The sequence below is a fragment of the Solea senegalensis genome, linkage group LG3 (assembly GCF_019176455.1).
Source record: "Solea senegalensis isolate Sse05_10M linkage group LG3, IFAPA_SoseM_1, whole genome shotgun sequence".
NCBI lineage: Eukaryota > Metazoa > Chordata > Actinopteri > Pleuronectiformes > Soleidae > Solea > Solea senegalensis.
Genome location: NC_058023.1, coordinates 12,817,587 through 12,843,722, shown reverse-complemented (window position 1 = coordinate 12,843,722; position 26,136 = coordinate 12,817,587). Strand labels below are relative to the sequence as shown.

At 42.6% G+C, this 26,136-nt stretch overlaps 2 protein-coding genes and 1 long non-coding RNA gene across 3 annotated transcripts; 2 read left to right on the top strand and 1 right to left on the bottom strand.

Moving 5' to 3' along the window:
• On the bottom strand, positions 1–11,583 carry LOC122766512 (DNA-directed RNA polymerase II subunit RPB1-like). Its single transcript, XM_044021441.1, is given in 31 exon segments — positions 1–1,105; positions 1,108–1,953; positions 1,956–2,078; positions 2,287–2,436; positions 2,524–2,637; positions 2,739–2,925; positions 3,078–3,281; positions 3,379–3,561; positions 3,678–3,782; positions 3,869–3,969; positions 4,056–4,263; positions 4,421–4,684; positions 4,788–4,993; positions 5,285–5,390; positions 5,488–5,659; positions 5,782–5,965; positions 6,065–6,287; positions 6,375–6,578; positions 6,669–6,763; positions 7,322–7,490; positions 7,578–7,787; positions 7,881–8,091; positions 8,282–8,406; positions 8,532–8,664; positions 8,771–8,991; positions 9,112–9,273; positions 9,447–9,728; positions 9,826–9,999; positions 10,121–10,257; positions 10,340–10,472; positions 11,229–11,583. Coding segments are annotated over 31 exon segments (5,886 nt in total). The 5' UTR covers positions 11,316–11,583; the 3' UTR covers positions 1–938.
• LOC122766513 lies at positions 7,741–8,259 on the top strand. The gene is made up of 2 exons (XR_006360077.1): positions 7,741–7,807; positions 7,922–8,259. It is a non-coding gene; the product is annotated as an uncharacterized LOC122766513 (long non-coding RNA).
• A 98-nt stretch (positions 11,584–11,681) lies between the features above and the next one.
• On the top strand, positions 11,682–20,178 carry LOC122766851 (diacylglycerol kinase eta-like; the record flags this gene model as incomplete). Its single annotated transcript, XM_044022054.1, has 14 exons — positions 11,682–11,697; positions 12,053–12,170; positions 12,270–12,380; positions 12,552–12,648; positions 13,074–13,181; positions 13,627–13,740; positions 13,829–13,963; positions 14,038–14,198; positions 14,382–14,487; positions 14,834–14,926; positions 15,028–15,147; positions 15,996–16,101; positions 18,512–18,642; positions 19,913–20,178. Coding segments are annotated over 14 exons (1,503 nt in total), but the record flags the coding sequence as incomplete, so codon positions are not given.
• Positions 20,179–26,136: the final 5,958 nt, after the last annotated feature.

Here is a 26,136-nt window from a genome sequence, read left to right as displayed (position 1 = left end):
TAAAAGTTTTATTCTTTATTCAAAGTCAAAAAAACTAAAAGAACAACGATACAGAGAATGAGAATGAAACTGCGTAAATGATCAAATGGAACAAGCAGGGAAAGGGAAAAAATGTTTCCATTGTCATCAAGCATACAGATGCTTCCCTACCAGTCAAACTGGGTCAAGTCGTGTGAGAAAGCAGCCATATTAAGAACAAAGTTCACACTAATGTAGTGGGTAAGGTTTTTTTTTTTAAATAGAGAGGCCAAAAGTGCTGTTTCTTTGGACAATCTCTGCTTAAAAGAAAATGAGCTGTTTCACAGGACAAAGGTTGCCCTCTAGTGTCTCCAGTAGTGAAAACACCAAACTGAGCACTGAATATTTTGTCCTTCGTCCTTTTAACTGAAATGACGCCACAACCTGGTGACAGCATGCACCATTTTGTACAACTGTTAGTGAAAAGAGCAGTCGACATAGTGGCAAAAAAACAAAAAACTGGTGGGGAAAACAGGGAGGAGGTGAAGAAAAATTAAAGTCCTCCCCCCTTCATCCACAGTTTATGAACATGATCCTCCTGCAAACAGGTTTACAAAGTCACCAAACGCAAACAAGAGAACCCCCCCTCCAAAAAAAAATTTAATTCTTAAATTTTCTTTATTTATATTCACACAGAATAGTTGTTAACTTTCTTAAATAAACTGAATAGTCCAAATAAACCTGTGTACATGTCAACTATTAGAAATGGGACGCAGATTAGCAACAAGTAGGAGGGGGTTTGAAAAGACAGAAGTCCCAAAGTGGAGATTTCTCCCAAGAAAAAAAAAAAAAAATAGTACAATTGGGACTCCTGTGGATAAAAACACCACCACCTCCAGCAGGTTAAAGGTGCTGTCCTTCAGGTGACCACAACGAGGTGATGGGGGTTCCTTCAGGCACCTCTCCTTCTCCGTGGCTCCTCAGTTGTTCTCTTCATCACTGTCCTCTGGGCTGATGGCTGGGCTGTATGTCGGGGAGGTGGGGCTGTATAATGGCGATGTTGGGCTGTAAGTGGAGCCTTTAGGACTAGTTGGCAGTATGTGGGAGACGGGTGAATACTTGGGTGAGGTCGGGGAGTAAGTCGGGAGGTGGGGGAGTACTTGGGGCTGGTAGGTGTGTAGGTCGGGAGGTCGGGAGTAAGTCGGGAGGTGGGGCTGTATTTTGGCGTTGTTGGGGAGTAAGTGGGAGAAGTAGGGGAGTACTTGGGCGATGTTGGGGAGTACTTCGGAGAAGTAGGGGAATACTTGGGAGACGTGGGAGTGTACTCTGGGGAGCTGGGGCTGTATGAGGGTGAAGTCGGGGTGTATTTGGGGGAGGTGGGGGAGTAGGAAGGAGAGCTGGGGCTGTAAGAGGGTGAGCTGGGTGTGTAGGTGGGGGATTGTGGGGTGTAGCGTGGACTGGAAGGGGAGTAGGATGGAGAGGTTGGGGAATACGATGGAGAGGTGGGAGAGTAGTTGGGGCTGGTCGGGGTGTAGTTGGGAGAGGTTGGGGAGTAAGAGGGTGATGTTGGGGAATAAGAGGGGGAGGTGGGGGAGTAACTGGGAGAGGTGGGAGTGTAGTTTGGCGAGGTGGGGCTGTAGCTTGGACTCGTTGGCGAGTAGGAAGGAGATGTGGGGGAGTATGAGGGGGAGGTGGGGGAGTAAGAGGGAGATGTGGGAGAATAGGAAGGTGAAGTGGGCGAGTAAGAAGGCGAGGTGGGAGAGTAGCTGGGCGACGTTGGGCTATAGCTTGGCGACGTCGGGCTGTAGCTCGGCGAGGTTGGAGAGTAGGACGGAGAGGTGGGGGAGTAAGAGGGAGACGTAGGGGAGTAGGATGGGGATGTTGGCGAATAAGAGGGAGATGTGGGTGAGTAAGACGGAGAAGTTGGGGAGTAGCTTGGTGAGGTGGGAGAGTAGGAAGGAGACGCTGGGCTGTAGTTGGGGCTGGTGGGGGGAGGGGGGAGGTCGGGGAGTAGGAGGGGGATGTGGGGGAGTAGCCCGGGCTCTGAGGGGTGTAGCCTCCAGGGGAGCGTGGCTCGTAGGCTGGGGAGGTGGGTGAGTAGTTGGGTGACATGGCTCCACCTAAAAATAAAAACAGACACATTTTAAGTTGAGAAAAAAAAGACGAGATCCACCATTGGGCCACGGTTATTACTTTATCTTTGCTTTACATGTTGCAGTGCAGTATATAGTGTACATGCTGAATTATTTCTCCGTGAATTCCCTAATATATTGTCACAGGTGTTACAATTTTGATGTTTGAACAAATAAACTTTCTCCACTGTCTAACCTGGAGATGGGATGTATGGACTGGCTGGTCCTGGAGATCCTGGAGACCCAGGAGTCGGGGACCAGGCTGGGGAGTAGCCTGGAGAGAAGCCACTTGCATCTGATGCTGCACTGGGAGAGAAACCTGCTGCCCCAGGGGTCATGCCGCTTCCTGAAGAAAAGAAGAAAAAGAGTCAGTGAATGAAAACAGGAAACCAACAAAAGGAGATGAGCCATGTAGATCTGGACATTAACTCACCAACACTGGGAGACCAGGCACCGTAGGCTGGTGTCGCTCCTGTGTTCCATGGTGTCATGGCAGGCGACATACCACTCATGGGGCTCGGCACTGTGCCAAAGAACATTCCAGTGGCTGCAAATAGGAAAGAAACAGAACATGAGTATCAAAGCTCTTGCATTATACCTACAATACATGTCATGTAAACACATTTGAACTAAAATCTCTCCACTTACGTCCAGCCACGCTGATGCCAGGTATGTTGGTAGGAATCTCCATGCCGTATTTACACTTCTCAGCATCTAGGAGCAAATCAAAGCAGCCTGTACCAGCCGGAGCGAGCTGGCCGAGCATGATGTTCTCCGACACACCTTTCATGGGGTCACTTTCTCCATGGGATGATGCCTCCATCAACACATCCACCTTGAGACAAGAATGCAAAAAAGAACATAGCATTGAAGTGGGGAATTTCATCATTGGATCTACAAACTGATCTTGATTGATTAGAATTTCTTTTCCCAGTTTTTCACAATTTAACAGTGTCAAATTCATTTCTATTGAAACTATCTTCTCACCGTTTCCTCGAAGGAACACTTCATCAGTGGCCCTGTGTCTTGACGGTTGATGCCGTGACGCGTGATGGCCATCAAGTGACCGCGGCACGTCATGGTGTCACAGAGCAGAGCCAAGTGACGGTAGTTGACGTAGGAACCGTCAAAGGAGATGACGTGGTACAACTCCCTCTCCAGAGCCTTTCGCACAGCCTCGATTCCCAAGACCTGTGAAAACGGAAATCAGTGGAAGGGACAAAGTAAAAATCAAGGACATTTTTTCAAGTCATTCTATTACGGAGACATAACCATTTAGCGTCTGTACCGTGAAGATCTCCACAATGTCGTTGGAGGTGGTTCTGACGGGATCCACGTCCTTCTCGCTGAGCACTCTCATGAGACTCACTCCATCTGTCTCGAGGATCCACTCCTGCAGGGCCTTGAACTCACCATCTTCTGTGATTATGATCTTTTTCTTATTGTCAGTCTGGGGCAAGTGCATGTACACCTGAGGGAAAGGAGTTTCACTGTTACAGAAGCGAGTATGATATATATATATATAAAAATGTACGTATATATAGATGATTCAGAAGGTAAATTATGTCATTCTATATACTCCATTACCTTGCTGATCTGCTCAATGCCTTGTAGGGTCATGTCTGTCAGCATGTTGGACTCGATGCACCTCAAGAACACATCGTCATCCATTTTGTCTACCACCTCCTCATCCTAGACGAGAAAAATACAGTTCTGTGTGATTCATCACGCAACAGTGAATTTGTGGTATCTTTGTTAAAAGTATCCTCACGACTCACCTCTTGGAACTTGTTCTCGTCGCTGTTCATGATTCTGATTCGCAAAACAAGCTTTTCCGCATTGTCGTCGTTGAAGATACAGTTCAGATCATCTCCAAAACCTATTCAGGGAAGGAATAAAGGGGACATTAAGTAAGGAAAGAGAGTCACTTCTCGACGAGTACAAAGTAGGAGCATAATAGCCCACCTGCGTTGATCTTCTCTGCAATCTGCTCCATGGTCAGCTTGCGGTCAGTCATGTGTTTGCGGTCCAGCTCAATGCGCAGCAGCCAAGGGGAAATGCGTGTCACATCAAAGTCAGGCATCTCGTAGTACACATTCACCCACTCCTGGTCCTCGGCCACCACAGTGTTCTGAGGGTTGGGGTCGTAATAGATGGCAGTGTTGGCAGTCACCTGAGGAAAAAGAGACACATTTTTAGCTTTTGTAAATTAGAAGGAAACCCTTCAGTTTTCATGACAGATACATGAAAAGCTCACTTGTTTTTTTTCTTTGGCAATGTAAAAAAAAAAAAACACACACAATGAGAACAGTACAGTAACTCTCTCTTACCTTTCGCAGTGTGGTGTGCTCTAGTCGACAGAGGATGTCCTTGGCCCTCTCAGCGTCACGTGCTGCCTGACCCAGCAGGAAGACGGTAAGTGAAGGTGTCTTGGGCCTCTTGGAGATGTTGATCAACTCCTTTAGACGTGGCACACCAAGTGTTACGTTCTTGGCTGATACACCGGCGTAGTGGAAAGTGTTTAGAGTCATTTGAGTGGCTGGCTCTCCCAGCGACTGGGCAGCCAGAGCTCCAACCATTTCACCTGGGTGGGCCTGATGGAGGTGAGGAAATTTGATTAATATAAAAAAACAGCTTATCTCCATAATATCATGTGAAAATGCAATTGAAATTGAAAAATGAATTTGCTCAACTTACAATGGACTGGTTGAACTTGGTCTCGATCTCTCCCAGCAGCCAGTCGAAAGCCTCAGTTGAAAGGCGGAACTCCTCCGTCATGCGCTTGGAGCAGAGCGTGGAGCGCAGGTGGATGTTGAAAAGCAGAGTGGCATTCTGCTGGGCCTGTTTGCTCAGTGGGTCGTCCCCATTCACAATCACCAGCTTTTTACTCAACTCATGAACTCCTGCAGAGCCAAATACACATCACAGAGGTTCAGATCAATGCTGCAGTTAAGACAGCATCTGTGTTTGGTTTTTTTCCCTATATAACTAATATAACAAATGGCACTAAAGAGATTTACACTCTGAACAACATTCAAGCCATAACTTCTCAAGCTCTATTTCTATACCGTCAGGTGACAACATGGTTCACAAAATCCTCTAAATAAAAATATGAAGTAATGACTTTGCTTAATGCATTGAAGGTCAGTGGCGGGTGATGTAGAATATATTTCACCTACGATGTCTGTACTTACCCTCGACTACTCTTAGTGGATTCAGGTCTGTTGGGGTCCGAGTGTTGATGCGAAAGATCTTCTGGGCGTTCCAGATCATTCTGGCCAGGTTGCATGGCAGCACAACCTAAAAAAACAAACAATTATTTATCAGAATTTTTTGATTGTTCATGTGGCGGAGCAACTGCTATTTCACAGAGGCGTGCATGGATCTGATCACTCACCTTACTGTCTCCAGTGGGGAAAATTGTTCGAAGGGTGTCCCTGTCCTCTTTCATCCTATCAAACTCCCTCTCCAAAACGCCCTGTACATGAGCGTTGGTCTGCACGTCTTTAACCACGTCTTCTTGCAGGATCCGCCTCAGTGCGCGCTCATTTGTGCAATCAAATCGGAATCTACACAGAGTAGGCGACATACAACAGACATTAGGGTTCTAGCAAGTCTAACATCTTAAACGTGAGGTTATTTCATTTCCTAGCTTAATATACACAAGTATAAGGATGTGTGTGTCACTCACTTCTTCTCAAATGCCTTGTGTGAGGGTTTGACTGTTGCCAGATTTTGAAACTCCACGTTCTCTCCTGCCAGGCCGTCCTCACCGTAGCGCAGCTGAACCACCTGGTTGATGGAGTTACGCACTGTGCCATCGTACTTCACCATTACAGACTCCATAGATTTGATGAGACGACGCTGGATGTAACCTGTTGAGGCAAGACAGAGTTTCCACATTAAAAAAATGCCAATTAAACGGCTTTGTATGTGAACAAAAGCTCCCTTGACACTCGGATGCTTTGACTCACCAGTCTCGGCAGTCTTGACGGCCGTATCAATCAGACCCTCTCTGCCTCCCATGGCGTGAAAGAAGAACTCTGTTGGTGTCAAGCCGGCCAGGTAGGAGTTCTCCACAAAGCCTCTACTCTCAGGACCGTAGTCATCTTTGATGAAGTGGGGCAGTGTGCGGTGTTTGAAGCCAAAGGGAATTCTTTTACCCTCCACGTTCTGTTGCCCCACCACAGCAATAACCTGTATGAGGATAGATCGACAGTCAACAAAAGGTAAAATCTACAATTGTCTTCCTGATGAAAGTGTGTAAATTTATCAGACTCTTACCTGTGAAATGTTAATCTTTGAACCCTTGGAACCAGCGACCACCATGGACTTGAAGTTGTTGTACTCAGACAGAGACTTCTGGGCGGACGATCCCGTTTTGTCACGGGCGTCGTTGAGGATACGATTCACCTGGTTCTCAAAGGTCTGTCTCAGTGTGTTACCAGGGGTCGGCTCTAGCTCATTGTTGTGGGCTTTCTCAATGACCTGGGAGGTGGAGGGCAAAGGTAAACTACATTTTCTGTACTAAAGTTCCCATGAAAACCAAGTACAGCCGTGTCAATGATTTGCGTTTACCTCTATCACATCCTGCTTGGCTTTCTTGATGGTGTTCTGAATGTCGAGGTATGTTTTGGCATCAGCGATGGAGTCACCAATACCAATGGAATGACCTGAAGGGGTTGTGAATAAAAAAGAAAATAGGCCAAATAACGACAATTAATGTAAATGGTTTGGTGCAAAAACAATTATTGTTTAACGTTTACCATTTAATACAACAATAATATCAAGTATGATCTACAATATTCCTGGGCATTATTGTTGATTGAAGTTTTAATTGGAAATAACAAAATGACTATTTTAACAAGTAAAATGCTTAAAATTAACAAATGTGCTTACTATGAACATTCTCCACACCCCTAACTCTGTACAGTTTAAATTATCCTCATCCTTCATAGTGTAATATAAATACTACTCTGCTTCATTCTTATTTAACTTGTCAATCAGCAGATCTTCATCTTCCTAAATGTTTGGCTTGCAGAGGGAAGTATCTTAAAAATATGGAATAGTTTTCTCATCTAGCTGTACATATAATAGAAAATACAACAAACTCTAATATTACCTTTGTGAGAGAAATAGTTTGTGATCAATGTAATCTAGGCATATTGTCTTCTTTTTGTTCACTGAGGTTTTGTATTAAGTGAAATGGACTTTCATCTCTTTTGTTTTACCCTCGATGAGCAGCCAGTTGTTGACCACAGTCTGAATGTTGGAGTAGAAGAGTCTGGTGATGTCATGACCCATCTCCAGGTAGGAAATGTGGACGAGGGAGCCAGCTGACGTTCCAAGAGACTTCTTACACAGGATGCCCATGATCAACTCACCATTTTCCACTATCACCTATGTGAATGAGATAAATGTGAGTTTCCTCGCATTGTAAACCACTTATATTCTTTGAACTACACTTAATTAATCAGGGTTTTGCACCTTGGTATCCCCAGGTGAGATGTGTTTGTATGGACCGCTGTCCTCATCGTCAGGGTGAGTGCTGTGAGTGCGGATGACATTGATGTGTCCGGGAATGATGAGACTGAAGATCTGCTTGCCTGTCCACAGAGGACGTGGTTTGAGAATGGCCGGTTGAGGCATTTTCCCGTCCCAGGTGGACAAGAACATGAGGAGATTCATGACTTCACCCTGTCAGAGCAAAACGTACAGTAAGTACAAAAATATTCTGACAACACTACATATTCATGGGGTTATTGTCTGAGATGCCAACAATCCCCTTACCCTCTCTAAGAAGACGTCCCTCTTTGTGAATTTGCGTACAGCGGTGAGAGTGTCCTGCACAATACCCATGACGGGTCTGTTGGACTGGGGCGTAACAATCATACGTGGCACCATGGCCAGCTCCTGAATCTCTGCCCTGGTCTCCAGGGACTGAGGCAGGTGAAGGTTCATCTCATCCCCATCAAAGTCAGCATTGTATGGGGTGGTGACACTGAAGGCAGAAAAGAGAATAGGATGTTGGAGATGATGATGCTTCTTTTTTTTTTTTTGCACATGGATTATAGCTGTTTCTGTTGAACCAATCAAACTTACATAAAACGTAAGGAATATTCTGAAGCGTGCACTCAAGTGCTAAATAAATTACTTCTGTGACAAGCAAGTGAGGTCTGGTCATGTGATACCTGAGATTAAGTCGAAATGTGGACCAGGGCAGAATCCGAACCCTGTGCCCCATCATAGACATTTTATGTAGTGTGGGTTGCCGGTTGAAGATAACAATGTCACCGTCACACATGTGCCTTTCCACCTAAAAAGTGAAAATACATCCATTTTAAGATTGAAATAAAATATTTCACATCTTTGTGTAACAAGGGGCATTCCTTGTAATATTATACACATGCGTTAATATACATCTTTTTTGTTTAATCTTGCCTTGTAGCCTATCTGCAGGTGAAGGTCACTGGGTTTGGGGTGGAAGCGGAGGTCAATTCTGTCTCCATTGTCGCGTATGATGTATTTGGCTCCTGGGTACTGGCTGTTGCCTCTTCGCACCAGCTCTTGCAGTCTAAAAGAAGCCATGGGAATTAATTAGCTGGCATCAAATTGAACTTGATGAAATACAAGTTTGTGCACATTGAATGAAATTTAGCCTGGTAACTCTTCTGAAGCACCTGTCAATGTTAAATGGTGTGACGATTTCTGGGAAGGTCATATTAGCTGCGATGGATCGTGGCACGCCCACTTGATCGATTTGCAGGTTGGGGTCTGGGGTGATGACAGTTCGGGCTGAGAAGTCCACACGCTTGCCCATGAGGTTACCTCGAACTCGCCCCTCCTTTCCTTTTAAGCGTTGCTTTATGGATTTCAGAGGACGGCCAGATTTTTGCATTGCCTAATTGAAAGAAATACATGAATTAATAACCACCATAAAATCATTGTGCAAATTTTTGAAACGGAAATTTACTACAGCCACTGAGACTGATATGTAAGGCACTGAGAAGTGCTCACATACCCTTGGCAGGCCTGGCAATTCATTGTCCACCATTGTGGCGACGTGAAACTGAAGCAACTTGACGTCTTCAGCTATTACATGAGCTGCTGCACCACTCTGCTCGTTTCTTCTCAGCTGGTTGTTGATTTTAACAATATCGGCCAGCTTGTGGGTCAGGTCATCCTTTAAAACAGAAGTCAGTTGTTATTCTACAGCTTAGCTCTCACTCTAATGCAGCATAGAAAAGCACACCAGAATAAAAACATTCAGATTGAGTTTTATTTCTAACCTTTATTAAACCAGAAGAGTCATACTGACAGTAAAAATCTTTTACATGAGAGCCGTGAGCCTCTTACCTGGTTGCGAGCAGATCCTTGCATTACTACAGCAGGCCTTACAGCCAGTGGAGGCACGGGCAACACAGTCACAATCATCCATTCGGGCCGGGCAAACTTGGGGTCCATGCCCAGGATAACATCCTCTTCATCTGAGATGCGCTTAAAGATCTCATGTACACGCTCAGGACTCAGCAGGATTTTTTTCTCCTGTGAATCCTCATTAACGTGCTTCCATTCCGCATACAGCTCCAAGCCAGTGCGTCTGATGCGTGGCTGGTAGCGCCCACAGCCACCGTGACCCTGCATTGGTCACAAAAAGTTGAGGTAAGATGGGAGAGTACACAGCCAGGAAATGTTGACACCACGTACGCACATAATTATGACAACAACCAAATACCTTCTCCTTGGTGAGGTCCTCCTCATTCTCCTGCTGTTCCACTCCAAATTTGTTATCCATTTCCTCCCCACCTTCACATATATTTTTTCCTTTGCACAGCTCATAGACGTGTGTCAAACGCTTTCTGGGCTGCCCTTTAGATTTTATCAAGATGTCTTTGATTTTTGGATTGTTCTTCAAATAAAAAAAAAAAAATTATTAGAGTGCAAATTCATTACAAGCAAAACTTAAATTGAAATTAGACCTAACATTAAAACATATCATGTGGCATTAACACAGCGGTGAATATACTTACTGAATCCACTAATAGCTTGGAACAGAAGAAGCAGACACATCGGAGAACCTTTATTATCTTTGTAATAAAGCAAACGTGGAAAACTGGCTTTGCCAGTTCTATGTGCCCAAAGTGACCTGGACATTCTGTCATGTTGCCTGGGGGAACAAACATGTGACTTACACAGAGTCAAAAAATCAACAGTCAACAACAAATAACATAATTTATCAGGAAATATACCTGCACATGTCTGACATCGTCCAGTTCTTTCAATGACACCCTGTCTTGGGTCCATGAGGCCACCAAGTTTAGGACGTCCTCCTTCTGTTGTTTCGGGGTATTTAATCCCCCCTTCTGTGACAGACATCCGTTTCTAGGGAGATGAACGGCAAACATTTACTTTATTTGATACTTCAGGAAAGTTATTGTTTACCATCAGTGTTAGAATATGAATGACCAAAGGTATTTTTTTTCATACCTTTCCCATATAGAAATATCAAATATTGAGTGGTGAAAAACTGTATTACCACTAATAAATGTTGCATCAGTGTTACATATAGCGTTAACAGTAAATAAATATGATGATAAAATCAGTTTGTCTAGTGATTGCATGTAAAAACATAATCTGAAGAGTTATTTTTCTGTATCCTTTATTCCTACAAGACACACAACCCTCAATCAAAAATCATGCATATCCGTTTATTTTTTAACTTTTTATTGTTTAAATTTCGGGTGAAAAAAACCTAACCGTTGTTACAATGCGGTCAGAGGTAAAACACTTTAGTCCACAACAAATAGCTACAAAATAAACACTACTGCTTTTACTGATGGGCCTAAAAGTCACACTGCATGAATACAAAGGGGGTTTAATTCATGTGATAGCTTTGATCCTTTTTAATAATGTAGTGCTTTAAGTTTTTTCGAACTTCCTGCTACATGCTAATTAGCACAAGCTCCACTAGCCGGATAAAGCTAGCTAGGCTAGGCTAACAGCAACAGGAAGCATCTTCGTTGTAAACAGAACCATGTACATGTTTAATCTACAAGATAAGTTAAGTAATTGTTAAAAGCAATGTGTGCATGATGTGTCAGATATTTCACAAAAAAGATCCCCATAAAGAAAACCTACAAGCTCATCTGGGCTGAGGACGCCGAATTGAACTCTCTTGATCAGGCGCAATGGGCATGCGCTGTCGCCGGAGGGCGGTCCGTGCATCCTGTCTATTCAAAGAGACGCGTCCTTCCTCGGCACGCCGCTTTGTGAGCAGGAACAGCCTTTAACTCGGCACCTCGGCTCTGGTCAGGCCGCCAACGGTGACCGGATAGTCTCCGAAGGCGATATCCCAGGGACCTCAGCTGTCGCTTGCCTTTATAACGTAATTAATTGTACTTTGATCCTGACTTCGCTAGCTACCGACTGTCCCCCTCCCTTTTTCTGGTCTACACTCTGGAGCGCTCTAAGCGCTTCTGAACGTTAAGCTCCTCAACGCTTGTTTATATAGACTGAGTGTTACTACGGGGTTTCACACTCAAAAGGACAGGGACAGAGTCTTTGTGGGGCACAATCTCGCACACACACACACACATCATCTGTCCTGGTAACACACTCACTCCACACACACACACACACACACACACACATCATCATCCTGGTAACACACTCTACACACACACACACACACAAACACACACACACACATTAAGTTAATTGGTCTGTAGCGATGCTAATGCTGTTAGCTTCCTGGTTAGCACTTAAGGGGAAACTTAAGGGAGACATCAGTAATGATGATCAGCACGTTTTAATCTACACAGATGATGTAGGATTACATCTCAAATATACATAGGACAGGGTAGAAGTCTGTAAGTGCGCCCCCTGCTGGACTCTAAGGATTTAATCGTGTGTGTGTGTGTGTGTGTGTGTGTGTGTGTGTGTCTGTGTGTGTGTGTGTGCAGGCCTGCGTGCCGGTCTCGCCGCCTCCATCGCTGGCAGCTCCATCATCAGTAAGATGTTATTGGCAAACATCGACCCGTTTGGTGCCACGCCCTTCATCGACCCCGACCTGGACTCACTGTGAGGAGCTGTCACTCATTCACTCTTTCATTCACTCATTCATTCATTGTGTGTGTGTTTAACACCTCTGTGTGTGTGTGTGTGTGTGTGTGACCTCAGAGAGGGCTACATGGAGAAGTGTGTGATGAACAACTACTTCGGCATCGGTCTGGACGCCAAGATCTCACTGGAGTTCAACAACAAGAGGGAGGAGCATCCTGAGAAATGCAGGTCAGAAACGCCCACTTTTCCTCTGAGGTGACGGTTAAAGGGATAGTTCACAGTTCAGGGGTTTTTATTTGTAGTGTGTGTGTGTGTGTGTGGGGGGTGTATGAGTTTCTGTGTTGTTGCACTTTTTTATTTGAAATAATGAAATAAATTCTCCTCCTCCTCCTCACACAGGAGTCGCACCAAAAACATGATGTGGTACGGAGTTCTGGGCACAAAGGAGCTGCTGCAGAGAACCTACAAGAACCTGGAGCAGAAGGTCCAGCTGGAGGTGAGGCGGGGCCAGAACACCAGGGGGCGTGTCATTTCTGTGGAGAAGAGTTCACTATCAAACTTCAGCAAACAGCGGGGAGTGATTTAGCTTTTGATTGTTAACAATGAAGTGATGTTTTTAAAGAAACTGGAGAAAATAAGTGGGCCCAGGGTTGAACCTTGGGGTTCACCTCAACTCAGGCGCTACAGTCGTATATAAAGTAAGCCACATGTAAAAATAGAAATGCTGTAGCATGGGACAGAAATTATATATTAACAATATACGTAACATGTTTACATGTGTTACAATGTATAAATATGTGTGTGTGTATGAAACTGAAGATGCACATACAGATTCTTGACGTCTGTGGTTACACTGTGACTGAAAATGCTGGTTACATGTTTCTGACTCTGTGTGTGTGTGTGTGTGTGTGTTTTGTCGAGTGTGACGGTCAGTACATCCCTCTGCCGAGTCTCCAGGGAATCGCTGTGTTGAACATTCCCAGCTACGCAGGCGGGACAAACTTCTGGGGCGGGACCAAGGAGGACGACGTGAGTTCATGTTCCCCCACACACATGCACACACACAGACACACTCATACAATATTACCACTTTAAGAGTACTTCAGTTTGAGTACTTGCTGATACTGAGCACTAAAGTACTAAATAAAACCATCACAACAACAAAACAATGGTACTTTGAACATTAGATAGTATTTACTGCTGCATATAAATACATATGTATTTATATATATATGCATATATATATATATATGTATATATATGTATATGTATATATAATATATATATATATATATATATATATATGTATATGTGTATATATATATATATATATATATATATGTATATGTATATATATATATATATATATATATATATGTATATGTATATGTATATATATATATATATATATATATATATATATATATATGTATATGTATATATATATATATGTATAATGGTGTGTCGTGTGCAGATCTTCTGTGCTCCGTCGTTCGATGATAAGATCCTGGAGGTGGTGGCTGTGTTTGGGAGCATGCAGATGGCCGTGTCCCGGGTCATCAAACTGCAGCACCATCGCATCGCACAGGTGAGGGAAAACCAGACAGACAGACAGACAGACAGACAGACAGAGAGAGAGAGAGGTGAGACATGTAACCTGTGTGTGTGTGATTCAGTGTCGGACAGTGAAGATCACCATCCTGGGAGATGAAGGTGTTCCCATCCAGGTGGACGGAGAAGCCTGGATCCAGCCGCCCGGGGTCATCAAGATCCAGCACAAGAACCGGGCTCAGATGCTCACCAGAGACCGGGTGAGGGTCAGGATTCAGGAGGGGAGGAGGGGAGGTGTGAGGAGAACTGTGTTTAGATGTTTGTTTGTTTGCAGGCGTTTGAGAACACACTGAAGTCGTGGGAGGACAAACTCAAGTATGACAAAGGTCCTCTGAGGCCACACCTCTACCCACAGCAGTCTGTGGACCTGGCCACTGAGGAGGAGGCCACGCTGGTGCAGATGTGTGCTCGAGCTGCTGAGGAGCTCATCACAAGGTGATCTAATCTCTGCCTACTTAAGTCTATGATGTCTTTGTCTCACTGTGAGACAGAAATGGCTTTAATCAGTTTTTCCCTTCGTCCATGTTTTCACGCTGGTTTTTCATCACGTGCCACAACCTCATTTAAACTCATCACTTTAAAACACGTTTAACACGTGACCTTGTGTCTGACCTGCAGGATCTGTGAGGCTGCAAAGACCAACGGGCTTTTAGAGCAGGAGCTGGCTCATGCTGTCAACGCTGCGTCGCACGCCATCAACAAGACACACCCCAAGTTTCCAGAGGTCAGTGAAGCCACATTTTTCAGCTTGTATTAAGACAACAAGACAGTCCTTTGATTTACAGAGTCACAGCAGCAAAGACAGTCATTGTAACACAGGAACCAGAGGTTTTTCATATGTTGATGCATCACACAATGGATCAAAACAAATACTTTTATTTTGAAATGTTGTGAAATATCTTTAGAGATGTTATTTTTGTTATCATTTGAAGCTCATGTGGTCGTTTGACTATTGTTCTGAAGTAGTATACTGGAGACGTAGTGCATTCTAAAATCTCCCAGAGTTGGTTTATATTGTGTTGTTTGTTGTCTGTGATGTCGACTTCATGAGAGTGCGCTTGTGTTTGCAGAGTCTGACCAGAAACACGGCGATAGAAGTGGCCAGCACGGTCAAAGCTCTGTACAACGAGACCGAGTCTCTGCTGCTGGGCAGAGTCTCTCTGGTAAAGATCATTATTATAAGTTACTGGTTATTTTATGTGATGCAGTGGTTCAATGAACACATGTGTGCTTGTTGTTGTTGTTGTTGTTGTCGCTCGTGCAGCAGCTGGATCCTCCAGAGGAGGAGCAGCTGTCTGGAGCTCTGCAGACGGCCGAGCTGGAACTGGGAAAACTGGGAGAGATTCCGTGGCTTTATCACATCCTGCAGCCCAACGACGAAGAGGTGAGAGGATCCACATCACACACACACACACACACGTCTCACACACACACACACACACACACACATCACACACACACACACACACACACGCCTCACACACACACACACACACACACACACACACACACACTCACACACACACACACACACTCACACACACACACACACACACACATCACACACACACACACACACACACACAGGGGAGGACATTTTCTTGTCAGCGTCGTCAACACAAAGTATTTTCACACCAGTGATGTATTCCAGTGAAGTGGGAGGGGTTTGTGTTTGGTCAATTTTGGTCAAATCAGCAGTCACCATGGTTACTATGAGTTGGCAGCAGCTTCATGTTAGTGGGAGGAGCTACAACACTGTGTTCTCTTCCCCTCTGGCACATCTGGGGGCGTGGTTAAATCCTCAACTCCACCTTTGCTTTCGAGGTTGAGGTTGCGACGTCGTTTCAGCCGATAAACGATAATAATTCTCTTTTACTAAAAGCACATTATTATTATTATTGTTATTTCTTGGTGATTAAAATGTCAGATTCTAGTGATTTGCTTGTGTTGTGTTGGTGTTTACAGTGATGTCGGAGCAGGTTTGTGTGTATGCAGACGTTACTGACAACTGTGTGTGAATGACAACGACAAAGATCGGGTCGGGAAACACAAGAGTGTACACACTGTTATCACATCTGTACACGCAACACTGAACCTGGACCAGGTCCAGAACTGTCTGTCTGTCGTCTGCAGGGATACGTGTGTGTGTGTGTGTGTGTAGCATGCCTCCAGCTGACAGCAGAGCTCAGTAGCTAAATGAAAGGCTATAGGTTGACTGTGCTTATGTACCAGGATCACTCTCTGGGTTACGGCAAGAGGAACAGTCGCAGCAGCATGTTCCGCATTGTCCCCAAGTTCAAGAAGGAGAAGACGTCCAAGAAGATGAGTCCTCAGTCAGGTACGTGTGTGTGTGTGTGTGTGTGTGTGTGTGTGTGTGTGTGTGTGGACTGATCCAGTCTGCTCAGGACCTGGAGAGGCAGCCGCTCCCAATGTCAATCATTCTGCTCCTCAAGATTTGAATTGCTTCATTGGTGCTTTTATTTTGAAAGAATGTCTTCCAACCTCTGGCTGGAAGTGCTGTCATCATTCATTCATTCATTCATTGACACTAAACAGTTCACCACACACACACACAGTAATGTCAGTTACATTAAAGGGACAGTTTAGGATTTTTTAAAGTCTGGTTCCAGTGTGTGAGGCACTGAGTCATAAACAACACTGCCCTAGCTTGTGACGCCCCCTGCTGGCCCTTTACACCAACAACAGACAGGAATGAGTTGGGTGAACAGGAAACTGAGGTTTTTAAACCACTCACTCTCCCACACACACACACACACACACACACAGAGGAGTGATCCACTGCTGCCTCCATCACTGAGTTCTAATGTCTTATTTCTTTGACTTTGGCATTTGAAAATCTTTGTTTAGATTTATGTCAGTGACACAAAGTGACCACACGAGGCAGCAGCAGACACACAGTGTGTGTGTGTGTGTTTTGTGTGAGAGTGAGTGTGTGTGTGTGTGTGTGTGTGTGTGTGTGTGTGTGTGTGTGTGTGTGTGTGTGTGTGTGTGTTTGTGTGGGAGTGTGTGTGTGTGTGTGTGTGTGTGTGTGTTTGTGTGGGAGAGTGAGTGTGTGTGTGTGTGTGTGTGTGTGTGTGTGTGGGAGAGTGAGTGTGTGTGTGTGTGTGTGTGTGTGTGTGTGTGTGTGGGTGTGTGTGTTTTGTGTGGGAGAGTGAGTGTGTGTGTGTGTGTGTGTGTGTGTGTGTGTGTGTGTGTGTGTGTGTGTGGGAGAGTGAGTGTGTGTGTGTGTGTGTGTGTGTGTGTGTGTGTGTGTGTGTGTGTGGGAGAGTGAGTGTGTGTGTGTGTGTGTGTGGGGAGAGTGAGTGTGTGTGTGTGTGTGTTGCAGAGTGAGTGAGTGAGTGAGTGAGTGGTTTACAAACTTCAGTTTCCTGTTAAAAATAATTGTCACACAGTGAGAAAAACTGTTAAACTATAACTTAAGTGTTTCACCATCACTGTTGGCCCCTCCCTCTCTCCTCCATTCATCCTCTCATCCTGTCACCAACATGGCCGCTGCAGACACACGAGTCCGTGCCAAGGAAACGCAAACAGGAAGTCACATGGTCAAAATAATTTAATGTGATAAAAAGTGGCTTTCATGTGGAGGTCAGGGGTTAAAGGTCAAAGTGTGAGCCCCCTCCTCCTCTTCCTCCTCCTCCTCGCAATGTGGGCAGGTATTGGGGCTGCAGACCGCACAGGTTCCTCCCTTTTACCACCTCCTCTTTTTTCTGTGCACTCTGACCTGGTCTGGTCTGGTCTGGTCTGGTCTGCATGACGCCCCTGACTTCCTGGAACCAACCGGCCTTGTTGTGAACGACCTTTGACCCCTTGTCATATTCCTTCCTCGTCCTCTTCCTCCGCTCGCTGCCGCCACCGCTCCTCCCTCTTTATTTCTGATGCTCCTCCCCCTTTTTCCCTCCATGTTTTTTCTTCAGTGATTCACCACAGTTTGTGTGTGTGTGTGTGAGTGAGAGATGAGATTTTTGGACAATTCAATGATTTTATATCTCTGTAGATTTGAAATATCGTCACATTACAACGTCTTTACAGTCACAGTTGATAAAGAATTATTTAATTTCATGTAAGTATTTATCATCTGTGTATATAACATGTTGTATGTAAAAATCTGGCACATTTTATGGATTAATCCCATTTTACAATACAATCTTACACTGGAAAAAATGTACTATATACATTTACGACATCAGTGTCTATTTATTTCATTTACTTTCATTACTTTTGTTTTTATAGCACAAGTGTACACATTTATTTGAGTGTCAAAGTAAATAAAGAGAAATGAAGAAAAACAAACATATATGACATAAAATAAGTACAAAGTGTTAAATATCAACAAAAAATCACATGAAGCTGCTTTAAAATGACATGAGAATACTGATGATTTGTGTTGTGCAGAATTTAGACGTCATTTCATTGATTCTTAAACATGTAAATGTCCTTTTTAAATATTAAGAAGCCAAATAAATGCACCGGATATCATCTAATATGAAAGAGAACAGCTGTTTTTCATATGCTAAGTTCATAAACGGCTAAATTACTGTATTCTTAAGGTAGATCTTTATTTTAGTATACGTCACAGTACATTTACAGAAACAGGAAATTGTCCAGATTTATCATGAATTTCAGGATTTCAAGAGTGAGTGTGTGTGTGTGTGTGTAAACCTGCGAGGCCGTCTGAGCCTCTCTCTGCTCTGCCCCCCGTGTGTGTGTGTGTGTGTGTGTGTGTGCAGTGGAGAGGTGGGGCACAGAGGAAGTGGGCGTGTGGCTGGAGCAGCTGAGTCTCGGCGAGTACAGAGACACCTTCACCCGACACGACATCCGAGGGGCGGAGCTGCTGCACCTGGAGAGGAGGGACCTGAAGGTACACACACACACACGCACACGCACACACCCTGTGTGAAGCTCCTCCTCCTCCTCCTCTTCCTCCTCCTCTTCTGTTGTGCCTCCTGCTGCATCGCTCTGCTTGGCTTCTTCTGTCTGGTCGTTGCTTTCTCGTGACAGAGCGACTCGCTCGCTCACTGTGACCCACTAACACTGTGTGTGTGTGTGTCTGCTCAGAGGGCGGACCTGTGGGGGGCGGGGGCAGGAGAGGTGGGTGGGGTTTACGTTTCAAGTGCCGTGAAGCGGTCGTTTATCAAACTTTCCGAAGCCAAGGATCCAAACTTTGACTGTTTTCAGTTTGTTCAGTTTAAAGGTTCATTTAAGTTTAAGTATGTTTGTATAAATGTATCATCACTTTAAAATGTAAACTAGACTCAAACTAGACCTTTAAATCAGGATATTTTCACACTTACTTTTATTCTAATTGCATTTAGACTCAGGGTTTTGACAGAAGATGAAAAAGCTCAGTGAAAACACCAGGAAACTGATACCACTCACTCTCCCACACCAAAGACCACAGAGAAAACCAGTGACTTTAACATCACACACACACAGGAGCTGTTGATCCACTGCTGCCTCCATCACTAAGTTCTAATGTCTGATTTTGTCAACTCTGCATTTAAAATCCTTTGTTCAGTTTGACCTCAGTGACACAAAGTGACCACACGAGGCAGCAGAGGAGCAGCAGCTCCTGTGTCCCTGCAGCTCAAATCACTGGTTTTCTCTATGAGGTTTGGTGTGGGAGAGTGAGTGGTTTACAAACGTCTGTCTCACACTGAGACAAAGACGTGAACGAGTTTTTAAGACATCATAGACTTTAACTGACGTAGATTTTATGACATGATTCTTTTGTTAAGAAGCTAAAATCTGTTTTTCTTCACTCACTCTCCCACACCAAAGCCCATAGAGAAAACCAGTGATTTAAGCTGTGGGGACACAGGAGCTGCTGGTCCTCTGCTGCCTCGTGTGGTCACTTTGTGTCACTGAGGTCAATCTGAACGAAGATTTTTAAAAGCCGAATTAACAAAATAAGACATTAGAACTTAGTGATGGAGGCAGCAGTGGATCAACAGCTCCTGTGTGTGTGTGATGTTAAATCGATGATTTTCTCTATGAGGTTTGGTGTGAGAGAGTGAGGGACTTTTTTAAGTGTTCATAACTTTTTTCTTTTCCTTACAGAACGTCTCGTTTTCTCTCTCCGTGTGTTTTCATGTGTTCATCTTCCTCACTTTCCTCCTCCTCCTCTTCAGGATCTGGGGATATCGAAAGTGGGTCATATGAAGAGAATTCTCCAGGGAACTAAAGACCTGGCCAAGGCCTCCATGATTGACCTCTAACCCGGAAGCAGACGCCACCGGAGACACGACCTCCCCCCCCCCGTGATGAAAGCATGAGTGTTTGAGGAGAGGAGAGCTGGATTCATCCTCTCTGCCTCCTGTGGCGCAGTGAAGGAGAAACACGACGAGCATGTTTGTGTTTGTTTGTGCTCTGGTGCCAAAATGACAAGAAGAAGAAGAGGAGGAGGAGGAGGAGGAGGAGGAGGAAGAGGAAGAGGAAGCTGACAGGAAGCTCTTCAAAAAGCCATTTCTGAGTTAATAACTATTCTTAGCACGCGATCAGGTATGCAACTAACTAACCACTCTGTTTGGTTAGCAACTAACTCACCACACTGTTCACAGTTGAACTAACTAGTAGCAGAAGCAGGACTTTGACAGTTAAGTCAAGGACGAGTCATCCACCAAGTACCCACAATCCTTTGAGGCGCACGCGTACAAATGTAGCAGACAAATATTCACTCATGTTGTAAAAATAAACATGCATCAGGTTATGAAGGCAATAAATAATGATCATATATATAAAAAATAAAGAAAGTATGAATGAGAAAGTAAATAAAACAGGTTTTTTTATTAAGTTAAAGTTTTAAGTTAAAATATATTTTAATTTGGGAGAATTTACATCTCTGATATATAATAAAACAAATCCATATAAACAATAGATTTAATGTATATAATAATTTTCTAATCTGATTAATCAGTTTAGGTGTTTTTTTAATTATTAAAAGCAGAATTATGATTTTTCAGCTTCTTAAACATGAATATTTTCTGGGTTTTGTGCTCCATCAAAAAACTATCATCCATCAATATTTTATTATTGAAGCGTTTTCAGAAAACTGATCAAATTTGGGAACATATATGAAAATTTACATCAGAAATGTAGAAGTGTATAATAATTTTCTAATCATTTTTGGTGTTTTTTTAATAATTAAAAGTGAGTGACTTTTTAGCTTAAATCTTTCTTAAATGTGAATGTTTTCTGGTTTCTTTTCCTCCAAAATAACAAAGAAATGGACAAAACAAGACATCATTTCCAGGTTTGATCAACATTTTAAAAAGATTTCTGACATATTTTTTCAGCCCAAAAACTTAACATCTACTTCATCGATATAAGAAAATATTAATGAGTGACAGTTTTAACATTTAATGTCATAAATTTGCACAATAAATCGTTTCCCAACTGAGTTTAGAAGCTGAAAAAACAGATGTTGTTTTCAACATCTCTGGATTTTAAAATGATGCTAAACGCAAATTTTTTTTTCCGTCTCAGTGACGCTAGCTTAGGATCGCGGTGCGTTTACGTGACTCCGTGAGATTTGAGATTTGTTATTTTTCTCCTGTGTCAGAAACGATCCTTGACTTTGAGAAACATCGTAAAAACTGCGGGATGAAGTTCGCAGACGGACGTAGAAAGAAACATCGCAGACTGACTGACGTTAGCGAACGGAGATAGCGACACATGCTCGCTCAACTTTAAATAAGTGCATGATTTTAGCGTCTTGGGGTTTGTTTTGTACGCGTGTTTGTGAAATAACACTTGAACAAGTTTTATTATTATTATTATAATAAGTATTACGATGATTATTATTCTGACGCCATTGTTACTACTGAACGCAGTTTTGTTTTTGGTTGTAAAAAAAAAGCAGAATTCTAGCTTAATTTATTTTGTTTGCATGAAAACGACGACGCGTGTCAACCGTTTTGTGTCCAGTGCCATATTTTCCCTGGTGGTCGTTGTGTAACACGTGTGCTTTATTAATATAGACGACATAAGACGAGCTCTGACGCAGCAGCGCCCTCTGTGGACCACTCTTTGTTCTGTAAAACTGTTGTTTCTTTGTAGGATTGTTGAGTATTTTTCATTTTATATTAAGGGTTACTTTAAAGAAAACGAGGCACTTTTTACTTCTTGCTTTATACAAGTGCAGAATCCTCATAATCACCACTCTTACGATGAATTAATGATGGACCTTTTTGTTGTTTTTCTAACCTTTGACACTTTTAGCAGCTCAGTATTTAACACTAAGCAGAATAAGATCATTAGATATATGGGTTTTGAAATATACTTATAGAGACGCTGTAGCCTGCGTAGCAACATTCGACTACTTTTACTTCAAACTTCTTTTCTTTTAAAGGGTTTAACGTTTGGTGTTGTCGTTGTTTATAAGTGTCATTGTATGAGATTCTGACACAGAAAAGTCAATCAAACGTCCTCAAAGTAGATTTTTAGTTGCTTAACAAAAGGCTCACTTTATATAATCTCAGACAGACTAAGTGTGTGGGATTTAAACGATGTGTTTCCAGCTTTATCTTAATTCTTAGACAGACTTTTCCAACAGGAAACTGAAGTTTGTAAAGCTCTCACTCTCCCACACCAAAGCCCATAGAGAAAATCAGTGATTTTATTGATCCACTGCTGCCTCCATCACTGAGTTCAAATGTGTTGTTTTAAATCCTTAGTTCAGATTCAGATTCAGTGACGCAAAGTGACCACAGGAGGCAGCAGAGGACCAGCAGCTCCTGTGTCCACACAGGCTTAAAATGAGCTTTTTTTCAATGGGGTTTGTTGTGGGAGAGAAAGTGAGATTACAAAGTGGCACAAGAGATTATATTTGATTTGTTGTTGACAAATGTCTCATACAAACACACTTACTAACAAACACCTGAACTTTGCCCTTTTCTAAGATGACAGGGTAAATTTCCACACACACACACACACACACACATGCTGTATATACAGTATACCAGTGTATGCAAACAATGTTTGTACGTGTCGTAGTACTTTGTATATTTGCTGACATGGCATGTTTATTGTCCACAGCTTACACATTTGATTGTGTATATTACACCTGAACAATTGTGATGATGATGATGATGATGATGATGCTGTTGTCATTTTAATGATGGTGCAATATTTGATCTTCTTGTTTTGATACTGTCTCTGCAGCTTTGGGGACATGATGTTTTTGTATACTGTCCTCGTCCTCGTGGAGGTTGTAGCTTTTCCCCCGTTCACAGACTCGAGACTCGTTCTTTCTTACGCGACTCCACGTTTCTTCCAGAGTTTCACTAAAGGCGTGTGTAGTTTTTTCTCCTCCGTGCTTCCAGGGCCATTCACTGCAGTCAGACACAGTGTCCACGAGTGTCCACGAGTGTCCACGCAGGGACAGACGTGACCGTGTGCGTCCCTACAACAGTGGCATATTTTACGGTAAACGTCGCATCATCGCCAACGCATTTTACCACAAAGTTTATATCACCAATTTTCCCCCTTTGTGTAATATTACAAAAATGTAATATTATTGTGGCCAGTAAGTAAAAAACAAACAAACAATAAAACATGTGACAAGTTTGAGACACATTTACTGAATTTGAGACACTTTTACAAATATGAGTTACTAAATTTGTCTCAAATTCCATAAAATTTGTCTTAAATTCATTAAATTTGTCTTAAATTCAGCAAATTTGTTTTCAGGATTTGTAAGTTTTATAAGACAAATTTACATTTTAGAAAACAAATATACAAAATTTAAGACACGTTTATGAAGCTTCGTCACTAAATTTGTGACAAATTTAATTAACAAAAGTTCAGGCAACTCTTAAGTTCTGGACGAGAGAACAAATTTACTGAAGTAAAAAAGTGAAAGTGTTATAAAGTATAAAAGTTATAATATAAATGTATTATACTTTGTAATAATTGTTTTAATTTTACTGCTCGCCATAAAACCTGGAGTTTAACGAGCGCTGAGCAAAAATCAATCAACACTGGTGAATTTTCACGCTCCACAGCATTCAGTCCTCCTGCCACAAGGGGGCGCCTGCATCTATAAAGTCATTCCAGGACGTTGTGATTTACAAGGATTTTACAAAGTGTCTTTTAGAGCAATTTTTTAAAAAAACACACAAGATATTTGTACAATTATCGCAATGACATCATTTATCACAGTTTGTTTTGTTTTTTCCCCGATAATCGTGACATCGTCCCGTGACTATTAGCAATAACGGCTGCACTTTAAAAAAACAAAGAAAGAAAGAAAAGGCAACCAACACACCCCGCCCCCTTTTGTCAGCCCTCTGGTCCAAGCTCCGCCCTCAAAAACACAGTTTGTTCTGTTTTTTTGGTAATGTTTGCATATTTTTGTTTTTTTTTCGTAATATTAGTTACTTTCGCACATAAGGACTCAAGTGTACGGACTAAAGGCTCCGCCCATTTTTGTTTACGAATCTAAACTAATATTTACCAAAATGTTCGTAAAATAAAGTTAGATGCTGATAACGAACTTAAAGCTTTTCTCAGTGTTTATCGCAATTATTTTCTTCAGTATAATAATAAGGAAATAAGTTCCCGCCTCTTTACATCACCTCATTAAAAAGTTTGGTAAGGGGGCGGGGCAATGAGAGACTGTATACGTCATCCTCTTTGGTTGAAATATATATTGCGATAAATATTGTTTTTGAATCACTTTTGAGTTTGTTTCGAATTATAAATTGAGCTCCATTTTAAAGGGATAGTCGTTTTTTTTTTGAAGTGCTGATGAGACTCTTCATACGTCCACTAAAAAAAAAAGATGTTTTTTTATTATGTATGCACAGTTGTTGATCATGTGACTCACAGCCAAAGATACTGTGGTTGTCACAGTGATGAAATCATTCTCTTTCCACCTGAAACAGAACAGAACTATGCCTTTAAATTCATTCACAGACTGGACACAGCCTTTAAGTTTCATATGTGCTTTAATGAAAGCAGAATCTTTGATCTGCTGCCTTTGTTTCTGCAGTTTTGGCCTCTCGTCCTCATTAAAGGGATAGTTTGGGTTTTTCAGTGTGATTTTATGAGGTATTAATCCACACCTACTTAAGTCTGTGATGTTCATGTCTTTATCTCACAATTAGACAGAGTTTTCCAACAAAACAATCACTCGCGCTCCCACACCAAAGCCCATAGAGAAAATCAGTGATTTTAACGTCTGCTGCCTCCATCACTAAGTTCACATGTCTTATTTTGTCACTTCAGTGTTTGAAAGCCTTTGTTCAGATTAACCTCAGTGACACAAAGTGACCACACGAGGCAGCAGAGGACCAGCAGCTCCTGTGTCCCCGCCAGCTAAAATCACTGGTTTTCTCAGTGGGCTTTGGTGTGGGAGAGTGAGTGGTTTACAAACTTCAGTTTCCTGTTGGAAAAGTCTGTCTCACAGTGAGATAAAGACGTGATCGTGTTCTGAAGACATCGTAGACTTAAGCTGACGTAGATTTTATTAAGTTAGCTCATACCTCATGGTGTGTGTCCGCACTAGAACACGTGAACTGTCCCTTTAACCTGCGTCTTCACCAGTTCAGTGATTGTGTTGAACTGTTTTCGTCCAAAATGTCTCCCAGGTCCCGTGTTTTTTCAGGGTTTTTTTTCATTCCCAGACTCCAGGCAGGATAACCTTTGACCCCGTGACCTTCACCGTGTTGTCGTCGTGTAACTGATGCTGCAAACTGCCTGTTTTTTCAAAACAAACCAACCTCCACCTTCCATGTCAGGACTCTAAAAACGCCGGTGAACACGGCGGCGTCTTTGTCGCAGTTTTTCCCCTAAAGTGACGGGAGAAGAAAAGTGAAAATTCATTTGTTTACATTATGTTTACAACGGCACAGGTTTCATTTCTAAGAACATATATATATAAATAAATACATATATATATATATATATATCTGTAGGTATAAACAACATTTGCATATTTATTATTGCCTTTAAGGTTAAATGATATGACGTGTTATTGTGTTTTCTTCACATTTGGGATCTAATGTTACCGTCGTCACCTGTACTATTGTTATTATTATTATTATCGTTATTATTATTATTACTCTCTTGATGATTTATTTGTTTTTTTGGGGGGGTAAAGTAGTTGATGGTTTTTATGACTACTAACTAACTAACTAAGTGACTGTTTTCTGTGCCTTTTTATGGTTAGAATGCATGGTTCAACTATTTATTACAATATGGAGTCACTGAGATGTGTATTTTTGTATTTTTCCGAAAAATAAATAAATGGTTTCAGCTTTTTTTTTCTTGTACATTTTTAAGGTGCTTTGAAAGAAAAAGGAAAGACAACAAACAGAGGCCACCTGTTCATATCTCTCTTCTTCAATAAAAC